The following is an 11,126-nucleotide window of genomic DNA, read 5'->3' as shown; positions in this document are numbered from 1 at the left end:
AAAATGCTAGGCAAGTCATACTTAGGCAGTGGCAAACCTCCTCTGAATAAAAGATGCCATAAGTCAGTGGTGACTTGAAGGCACACAACAACAACAAAATGTGAAAGTTACAGCTAACCCCAGGCAACATATTATGGATGTCATGAAACTGCAGCAAATTGTTATGTATTTTGTTATTACTCTATATTTACCACCAGGAAGAGGAAAGGCATTTGCACAATTTCATAATCATTTGGCTGCCCTAGGGTTCTTTATGTCTTAGAAAAGAAGTGTGTTCTCTTGCTCTTTTTCACTCGCTCTTTCTTTCTTTTTTTCTTTCTCTCTCTTTTTTTTGCTTTTGAAGCAAAATATTTTGGATCAGCCCTGAAGTCCTTCTTTGAAGTGATTCCTTAAACTTTTTATGACTACCAGTGAATAGATTTCATTGGCTATATATACTCAACTTCTACAGTTTCCCCCATTCATCCATATTAGCTCTTGAAATTTCCAGCTTTTTAATCAGACCAATAGCATAACTATCAACACTGCCCTCCCAATTAAAACCCATTTTCTGGGGTCTCTTAGAAAAGGAACACCAAAAGTGTGGGCAGGCTGGAGGCTCGGGGCCCTTCCACACAGCCCTATATCGCAGAATATCAAGGCAGAAAATCCCACATTATCTGAGCGTGGACTCAGACAACCCAGTTCAAAGCAGATATTGTGGGATTTTCTGCCTTGATATTCTGGGATATAGGGCTGTGTGGAAGGGCCCTGAGTTGTGCTTTTCAGGGAATGGTACTATTGATGGGTGGACACGTACTGTGAAGAGTTCTGTTTTGTTCCCTGCCCAGTTCTTACACCTCTCCCTCTTCCATATTACCTCTGTACAGCTTGTTCTTTCCCCTCTTTGTGTAAATATTCCTCCCCTACTTTGAAAACTGTCTGTCTGTAATAAAAGCAAGCTTATGATTCTACTTTTCCTTTCCAGAGCTTCCAGTGGGGCTCTAGTTTTGGAAACCATGTGGCTTGCTTGTGTATCAGCCAGTTCAATATGCCATGTCATTATTAATAAGACATGGGAATCTTGTGATGCAGCGATGGGGAAAGATGTATTCCAGTATTTATTTTCCTTCAGTTCCTCATCAACACTGTATCAGATTGTATGTGACCTGATTTCTTAACCCTGCTAAACAGAATGCCACAATATATGTATATTTTGTCAACACCCTGTAGGCTGAATCAAGGTGACGGGAACAGATGACTGTTTTTGCAAGGAATACCAGAGGGGTGACTCTGGTCACTTGTCATAACTCGTAACCCAGTGACAATAGTGGGGTAACTGATTAAAACAGCAGTGACTGAAATGGATGGTTCCATTGTTTTTTCTCTGTAGGGCTCTGTAAAAACATGTTGGATGGATATGCTAGATGCGTCACCTGACTCTGATTCCTCATGACGAGAGAAATCAACTACAGTCTCTGTTCCTGCTTGCCAGCTCTTGTACCATGTGTGTGGGAAGCCTAGTTAAGCCAGCTTAAGCAATGATGTTAAGTAACATAGCATTTTATCCCTTTTGTTTCAAAAAACACAGTTACTTTTAATTCTGTATTCTCATTTTGGTTCTGTTGCTTTGTGCTCAGCTGGACGGCACTAAGTTGCACTGGTAATGTTTTATGTTTCTTCCCTGAAGCTTTTGCTTTTAATGTTATTGGCCTCATCATGCAACTATTCATAACAGTTTTGCTTAATGGAAACACCAAGCACGAAAGAGAGAGGAGAAGCTGAGTGGTCAGAAATGGAAGCTTATAACAAACAAAATAGATAAATAAATGGAGGAGAGCCTTGGCATGCTATCAAGACACTAGCAGTGAAGAATATGGGACACATTTCATGAGATGTATGTCTTTCAGCATCGGCTTTCCAGCTCTGGCTAAGTGCCTGTCAAACCAGGGTTGGAGTGAAATTTGAAATCAGACTTGGCCATGGTAGTCCACACTTTGGTTACATCCCAAATAGATTACTGCAACGTGCTCTACATGGGGTTGCCTTTGAAGACTGTTTGGAAGCTCCAAATGGTCCAACCGGCCAGATTGCTCACCAGAGTGGCATACAGGGAGCACACAACCCCCCTGTTACATCAGCTCCACTGGCTGCCAGTCTGCTACCAAGCACAATTCAAAGTACTGGCTTTAGCCTATATAACCCTAAACGGTTCTGGCCCAGCTTTCCAGTCCAAACAAATCTCCCCCTATGAACCATCTTGAAGATCATCCGGGAAGGCCCTGCTCTAGGTCTCACCTCCTTTGCAGGCATGACTGGTGGGAATGAGAGAAGGGTCTTCTCAGTGGTGGACCCTCAGCTGTGCTGGAAACTCCCTTTCCAGCAATGTTAGATCAGCCCCTCCCTCCTGGCCTTCAGAAAAAGAGTGAAAGCATAGCTCTGGGATCAAGCCTTCAGTGAAGAACCATAGTGCAATAGATTAACTGGAATTATGTGCAGTGACTACCGGAATGACCTGGATTATGATTGTGGATTGCGTGGTTTTATAGTGATGTTGGAAGCTAAGCAGGGTCAATCCAGGTTAATATTTGGGTGGGAGGCTGCTGGGGAATACTGGATGGTATAGGATGTTTTGGAGAAATGCAATGCAAACCACTTCTATCCCTTGTCTTAGAAAATCATATGAATTTATGGGATTGTCATAAGTCTACACCCCCCCCCCCACCCTAATATTAGGAAACCCATGTTAGTTGCTTTGGACAGCAAATGCTAAGAGCCATTGGTGAGGCGCCGAAGGACAGAGCTATGATTATCAAATCCTCCATCCTGAGTGTCCTCAGCTACCCTACTGCCCTTAGCTGTAGTGGAGCTTTTTCTTCTAAAAGCAGCATACTAGTAAGATTCACTTATTTATCTAGTTCACTTTTGTGTGTCTGTGTATGTGTGTGTGTGTTGTCCCTCTTCTCAGGGAGCAAAATATTTTGGTCCAGCTTTGTGGAAACTGCTTGAAACATTTACACAGCTAAAGACTTCATCCATGAGCAGGTTTTGTCCCAATATTACTTTGCTTTAACACACACACACAGCATAGTACAAAGGCCACAAGGGAGAAATTATCAGTGAAATGCTTGAGGGGAGATAATTTTCCAAGGCAGTTTTATGGTAATTCTTTATAGCCTAAATACTAATGTCCTGCTTACTGATTGTTTGACCATGACAAATTCAGGAAAGCATGTGTATGATCTCCCAAAAAAACAGTGATTTGACAAAAATGTGTTTGCAAAGGATTAGCCTAACAGCTAGTTCTCATCTGAAGCAAACAAATATTTAAGTGTTTGATGTTCTTGTTTCTTCTCAATGAGATGTTGCAATAAAACAGTAAAACACTTTAAAAAACCAAACCTTAGCATGTGTATGTTGCCTTCAAGTTTCCTGTTGACTTATGACGACCCAATGGATTACATGGGGCTTTCTTAGGCAAGGAATACTCAAGAGTAGTGTTAGTAATTAAGGCTTCACAGTGTTGTCTTCAGCACTGAAAATTGTCGCTCCCACTAAATGAAGAGGGCTGAAATCGAAATTTGTTTTTACCAAAGAAGGTGAGGGTTAAAAAATACCATATATATAAAAAATAAAAAGTTATTTTATATTTTATATTTTATATTAACAGAAGAGCTTTTTTGTGATAACAAACAAACAAAAGTGTAAATTGGCTAGCAACCTATTGGTTACTCAAATTTAAGAGTAGACTCATTCAATCAATAGGTAAAATCTCACTGAAAAGTGGGATTTAATTAGGATTAAGAACAGGATATAAGTCATTATGAACTGTAGAACTGATTCATATGACAAATTGTAACCCTGAGTGAATCTACACTGTAGAATTAACGCAGCTTGACACCACTTTAACTGCCATGGCTTAATGATATGGAATAATGGGTTGTGTACGTTGGTGAAGCATCAGCTGCCTTTGACAGAAAAGGCTAAAGACCTTGTAAAACTATAACTCCCATAATTCTACAGTATTGGCCGAATGGTAAAGTGGCGTCAAATTACATTAAATCTATAGTGAAGGTGCACTCCATGTGTCTCCTCAGCCCACAAAGGCTCACTTCTCCTAGCAATGATTGTTATACACATTCACTCACACTTTTTACAGCATCTGAAAGCAATGTGGCACGTCAGTATTGGGCACAATGCACAGCTTTTGGTAGGAGCAAATAAAGCAATGAGTTATCTGACTTGAAATGTAAGGAGAAAGTTCTTGCATGACCCTAGTTGTTGGTGACTATGTTAGTTGTTCAATGATGAACATAAGAGGAACCATATTGAATCAGACAAAAACTCTAGTCTAGCATTGTATTCATACATTGGGCAATCAAATGCTTATGAAAAGCCCACTAGTCGGCTGTGAGCAGAATAGCTTGTTTCCAAGTAACTATTCTTTAGAGGTATGCTACCTCTACTTCTGGAGGTAAAACATAGCCTTCATAACTATAAGTCAGTGATAGCCTAATCTTCCAAAGGATATATTAGATTCTCGCATTATATAAATATTACACATTTGAGGGTATATGGTAAAAGATAATTTACTATTCTGGGCTGCAATTTGTACATCAGCTACTTAGCTAAGTATGTGCAATGTCACTGCTAGTCTACACATTAATTCCAAAGGGTAAGTATAAACAAGGATTCTTTTAATAATTCCATTTTTTAGAATTAGCCAAAATTCATTTCAAAATAAGACATAGGACCTCTTGACATGGCCCATTTGGGCTGTGTTGTTTTCCTAACAATCACTGGCAAAGGCAAGGCACGCAGGGTGGCTTGTGGCATCCTACGTGCCCTCCCTCCTTCCCCTGTGGGGACAGGGTGCATCCCCATCAGATGGGAGAAAGGATGGCAACACACAACAACATGTGTTGCCCCACCACCGTTTCCCCCATCATACAGGGAAAAGGGGAGGAAAGTGTGGCTATTTCAGTTGGACCACACTTTCCTTCTCGTGGTGGTGACCTCTACTTTGGGAGGAATGTGGGCGCAGCCTGGTGAACATCATCTGATGATGGCCGGCAGTCCTTGGCCAAAAGCGGCAAAACAGGGCTGTTTTCGCCCCGTGTGAAGAGGTCCTCAGTCTACTGTTTCATTTCCCTTCCACATGGTTTTATATTGTCACTATGTTTTAAATGTCAATTATTATTGAGCCACATTCATGGTGGGGTACTTGGTTTTTAAATAGAGGTTGATGGCCACTTCTCAAGAATGTTTAGGCTATGGATTATTTCCTTTCTCAAATCCCATCTAGTTCAATGAATCTTATGATATGCCTTTCCAGTAATACTCTAAAGCAGTGGTTCTCAACCTGTGGGTGCCCAGATGTTTTGGCCTTCAAATCCCAGAAATCCTAACAGCTGGTAAACTGGCTGGGATTTCTGGGAGTTGTAGGCCAAAACACCTAGTGACCCACAGGTTGAAAACCACTGCTCTAAAGCCTTGAACCAGAAAGTTTCAGTTCTTTCCACAGTAACAATTACTTCCACCGTCCACTTCTCCTAAGGTGGATCCAGACAGGACTTTATCCCAGGAGAATCCGCGTTTTACAAAAGCAAATCTTTCTGGGGGCCTGTTCACATGCGTGCTTTCTGGGGTGGGTGCCCAGATGCTCTTGTGGGACTGGCCTGCGAGAACATCTGGAGACCCTATCCCCCTCCCCCGAAGCTCCCAGACCCCTTTGAAAAGTAAAATAAACTTCATCCGGCCTCCAATACACTCTTGGAACAGCTCTCCTGGCACATAGAAATAATGGGCCAGGAGAGCGGGGAGGGAGCGATTTTACTCCTCCCCCTGCCCCTGCTTCCTGACACATCATTTCTACGCACTGAGAGAGCTGTTCCGAGAGTGTCCTTGAGGCTGTGTTAAGTTTATTTTACTTTTCAAGGGGATTTGGGGGTTTTGGAGGAGAGGAGTGGGTATTCCCACAGTTTTCCATATTAATTTAGTCCGGAAAACTTGGAATGATGTCTGGACTGCAGTCCAGACACCGAAAATAGTGGGTTTATCCCACGCCTTCCAAGAAGGCACGGAATAAATCCACTGTCTAATTAGTTCGCTACATATCAGGGTTTTCCTTGTTTGTAGTGAATTAATTCGGGACTGTCCAGAATGTTGTCTGGACAACTCCTTCTTTATTCTGGGAGTTATCATAATAAAGGTGCTGTCTGGACGGGCCCTTAGTTGCACAGAATTTTTCAATGGTCTCTCGAAATATTTTGGAACCTGGGGGGTTGGAAGTGTGAAATATCCCCCTTTATCTGCCTGCTACCACTCTTATTCCACACGGCACCATTATAATCTGGAGTAATGTCTTTCTTGACGGTCTACCTAAAAGGAGATACTGGAGCCATTTGTGTGGAAGCTTGAAAGGATGTTCAGAAGAACAAATGTGATGTTTGCTTCTGAAACAAATTTAAGTTTAGCCTAGAACTGAAGAACAACTTCCCAGATGCTAGGTAAAGCATAGAATTTGGCATAGTACTGTTTACTCTTGTCCTATCTTAATAAGCAGTTTTCTTGTGGTTTTAATGTAGACCTGAATTGTTGCGCCCATGTAATTGTAACCTTTGTAATTCTAACAGTCACACAAAAAGGAACTTCCTTACAATCATTTCGTCCTAACATGCCTGATGTATTTAATTTCAGCTAAACAAATCTACAGAAAGACAAAACCTTTGCCCTTGCTCAGGCTTTTATCTATTTCCTTTCTATTCACCCAACCTGAAGCCAGAGTTTCCTATACTTCCAAGTGTGGAAAATAGGAATAAGATGAAGACATTTACAAAAATAATTAAAATACCTGCATAGCATAGATGAACATTTGAAGTGAACCATGTCTAAAATAGTTGTAATTACTTGGATCATTTTAGTAAATGCAATTCAGAATTAGATATGAATTGGAACCACACCATTAAATGGCAGCGACACAGAGACTTGGCGTAACAGAGGTTCGAGACTGTAAATTGTATTACGTTTTGATTTTATTTTACATCAGAAAGAGTTCTTGCAAGCATATATTACAAAAATAAAATAGCCACTAAATCAGGTCATTCAAATCTTTAAACCAGTGGTTCTCAACCTGTGAGTTCCCAGGTGTTTTGGCCTACAACTCCCAGAAATCCCAGCCAGTTTACCAGCTGTTGAGAACCACTGTTTTAAATGTATTGGTGAACACTTGGCCTCTGTTTCCATCTTTTTGAAGCATATTAATACAAATGACCACAGGTTTTTTTTTCTCCAGAAAAAGCTTCTCTCTGTGTTCAGATGTTTCTGGCTTTTAAGTATTTCCAGTTCTGTAAGACTTCTGAACACAAGATTTGAGAACAGACTGAGCAAGCTAGCCATTGAATAAATTACCTCCAAACACTTGACCTAGAAATATAACTTTGAACATTTGCTTTCCAATAGTGTTAGGTTTTTTTAATCATTTAAGAGTGGTAAATATCACATGTTTGATGGTTTAAGCAAACTAACTTCAGAATAAAAAATAATAATCTCGAAGTGAGACATGAACAAAGCTTTGTACAAGAACCAGTACAACCATAGACATATATGTACATTATTTGTCAACATTAAAAGCACTTGTAAAAATGGTTGAAAGGTTGTATTGCTGACTGAATAAACATTCCTGTTGCATTTGCTTTATTTCTTTGAGGACCTCATCACACTAGAGAATGAATCCACTTTCAATCCGGTTTCTGCCTCCTGCAGAATTCTGGGGTTTGTAGTTTAGTGAGGCTGTTAAGGGCTCCTCTCTAAGCTACAAAACCCAGAATTCTGCAGGAGGCAGCAACCGGATTTAAAGTGGATTCATCCTCTAGTGTGATGAGGTACTCAGGAAAGACCAGCTACGAAGTGGCATTATTTATTTGTAATTTAATTTAAACTACGGCTTTCATCAATATGAAAAAATACTATCAGAAAATCTGATTTTTTTAAAAAAAATTGTGTCAGGAGTGACTTGAGAAACTGCAAGTAGCTTCTGGTGTGAGAGAATTGGCCATAATGCAAGGACTTTGCCCAGGGGACGCCCGGATGTTTTGAGGTTTTACTATCCTTGTGGGAGGCTTCTCTCATGTCCCCACTGATAAGAGGATGAAATCAAAGAATCCTGAGACATTTATATTTCTGTTTAATATATGGAGTAGCATAATCAACAAAGATTATCCTATATCAATATAATCAATTTCCTAAATAAAAATAATATTGATTGTGTCCTTTGCGAGTCCTTTGTACAAAGAAATTGTAAACACCCACAAAGCAGTGGCAAAATCCAAGGAAATATCTTATTGAAATGGGTGATTCCCACCCTTCACGTTGTAGCCAGAAACCACCATGGTGGGCTGTTAAATCTTCTTGCCACTGTAAGCAAACACAGATTTTTGCAAAGTTTCCAGCAAAATACCAATACAAAAGAAAACTTTATTCAGCTGGCCTTTATGGGTTTGCTAACACATCTTTGGGTCTTTGAAATTGTGAAAGGCTCAGCGATGCATTTCCACCTTTTACATTTCCTGAACAAGTAATATTTATAACAGCACACAAACTCCAGATTTACTCTCAACTCCAACTACTCTGTTGGGATTATTGAGTTCTTCAAACAATCCTGTTTCAATCACTTCTTCCTGCCAAGGTATGGGGACAGCACCTGTGGCAAATTTCTTGAAGAACTTCTTGTCTTTCTCGTCAAATTCAATTCCTCGCACTTCAGAGAAATCAGCAATGTCTGCAACATCTTTGGCATAGACAACGGATGGATCTGGCACAAAGGGCGGATCTATAAGGCCTGCCTCAAGCCGGTGGAAATTTATTGACTTGAAGAAAGGATGTTTCCTGGGATCGTCATCGTTGCTCCTGAAATAAAGGAAGAGATAGTAAGACAAGAGGAGGCTAGACTTGAATTACTAATTTAGCCTCAGAGAGGCAGATATTTTAGATAAATTAACTGGTGGGTTCAGAGAGAAGTGATCAAACACACAATAGCTTAATTTATCTTTGTTTGTTTTTCTTTATGCATTATGAATGATCCAAAATTAATGGTCAAAATACCTTTTACTTTATACACAAAGTTTAACTCAGACCAAAACCTCCATCTGAAGCATGTTTATTTGAAATTCAAGTCTCACTGGTTTCACTGAACTCATGTTCTGGAAATGGATCAACATCATTCTAATAATCAATCTTTATATAAGCCACAATAAAAAGGTAAAGGTTTCCCCTTGACATGAAGTTTAGTTGAATCTGACTCTGTGGGGTGATGCTCATCACCATTTCTAAGCCAAAGGGTCGGCATTGTCCATAGACACCTCATATGTCATGTAGCCAGCATGACTGCATGGAGTGCCTTCCCACTGAAGTGGTACCTATTGATTTACTCACATTTGCACGTTTTTGAACTGCTAGGTTGGCAGAAGCTGGGGCTAACAATGGAGGCTCACCCCATCCCGTGGATTCGAACTGCCAACCTTCCGGTAAGCTAGTTCTGCAGATTAGCGGTTTAACCTACTGCACGACAGAGGCCCCTAAGCCACAATATTTTAGCTAAAGTTAAAATTCTGAGTACCGTACTTAAATCAAAACCCTCGTGCCCAAACTCAAAATGGCAAAATAATTATTATGAAAGAGATTTTTACCCAAGTCTTCAACTAATTCTTAGTGAACCAGATCAGAATACAATAAAGCTTGGCATCTTCCTTTTGTAAACTAATTAGTTACTCTTTTGAGTTCCAACCCTTTCTTCCATTTTAGTTCATTACAATTATAGTTAAAACTAACAAAAACCAGAAACTTTTATAAGTCGAAGTTTCTGGAATACTACAAAACTAGCCTGGCGTTCAAAACAGATGATTTTCCCATTAATCCCATCTTTGCTTCCACAGCCACAATCAGAAGGGAAAGCAGCACAAAGAAGATCTAGAATCATCTAACATTCGCCATTTATACCTATATACCTGAAGCCATTAAATAACTAAAACATTTCAGTTACATTATAGCTTTAATGTAATTATTATGCATTATAGCTTTAATGTAAGTATAGCATTATTGTTGGATTTTAAGTACTAATTACTTGACACTAGTAATTTCCGAACTGAATAGAAATAAACATAAAAAGACAGTAAAGGAGCGAATGTCGAAGAAGCATTATATTATATGAAGTAAATAACAATAGTAGTTCCCAACCTGTGGCCCTTGGACCACCAGTGCTCTGCAAGAATGAAAATATGGTTTGCGGCCTCGTCATTACCATACCATTGCCTCGAAACCACGTGGCGATGGGAGCGACTGGTCTCACAAAATCCTCTTATAGTGCTGAGGCAACAGGGATGTTGGCAGGGGAGAGGCTGACTACCCACGAAAGATTACTACTACCACATCAGCTCTAGATTATTAAAGATGGTTTTCCGTGGGCAAGCAGATGGCGACTACTGCATGGCATATGTTCTGTATCAGTAACTAGAGCTGATGTGGTATATCCAATGCAACCCCATATAACCAAACCGAATTTAAAGTTGACCAAAACCCAGTTCATAACCCCTTTAGTACTAATAATGGGAGAGTGGTCCCAGGTCAAAGTGGTCCCTGTTCAAGTGGTCCCCGGTTGAAAAAAGTTGGGAACCACTGCATTAGAGGTTGGATTTATAGGGGAGAGTCATAATAATTTGTTGTTGTTCATTCGTTCAGTCATTTCCGACTCTTTGTGACCTCATGGACCAGCTCATGCCAGAGCTCCCTGTAGGCCATCACCATCCCCAGCTCCCTCAAGGTCAGTCCAGTCACTTCAAGGATACCATCCATTCACCTTGCCCTTGGTCGGCCCCTCTTCCTTTTTCCTTCCACTTTCCCCAGCATAATTGTCTTTTCTAAGCTTTCCTGTCTTCTCATTATGTGGCCAAAATACTTCAACTTTGCCTCTAATATCCTTCCCTCCAATGACCAGTCAGAATAATATGTGTCAGTAAAAATGTGAAAAGCCAAAGCCCTGCATGTAAACAAGAATTACTCCATAAAACAACATATTTTCGATCTGCCTCAGTTCACTAAGCTTTTCATTTTGTTTTGATTGTATTTTACATTAGAAAGATGTATTGCAAATA

General features: G+C 40.1%; 1 protein-coding gene across 1 annotated transcript in view; it reads right to left on the bottom strand.

Annotated features, from left to right (window-relative positions):
* Positions 1–6,995: 6,995 nt before the first annotated feature.
* GRK7 (G protein-coupled receptor kinase 7) overlaps positions 6,996–11,126 on the bottom strand; it is a 46,859-nt gene continuing 42,728 nt past the window's right edge. The window contains exon 4 of the mRNA XM_060767797.2: positions 6,996–8,886. Within this exon, the coding sequence (XP_060623780.2) occupies positions 8,562–8,886 (325 nt within the window). The 3' untranslated portion in view covers positions 6,996–8,561. The remainder of the gene's footprint in view (positions 8,887–11,126) is intronic.

This window comes from Anolis sagrei, chromosome 3 (assembly GCF_037176765.1).
Source record: "Anolis sagrei isolate rAnoSag1 chromosome 3, rAnoSag1.mat, whole genome shotgun sequence".
Classification (NCBI taxonomy): domain Eukaryota; kingdom Metazoa; phylum Chordata; class Lepidosauria; order Squamata; family Dactyloidae; genus Anolis; species Anolis sagrei.
The sequence above is the reverse complement of the archived record's forward strand: the minus strand, read 5'-3'. Positions and strand labels throughout refer to the sequence as shown.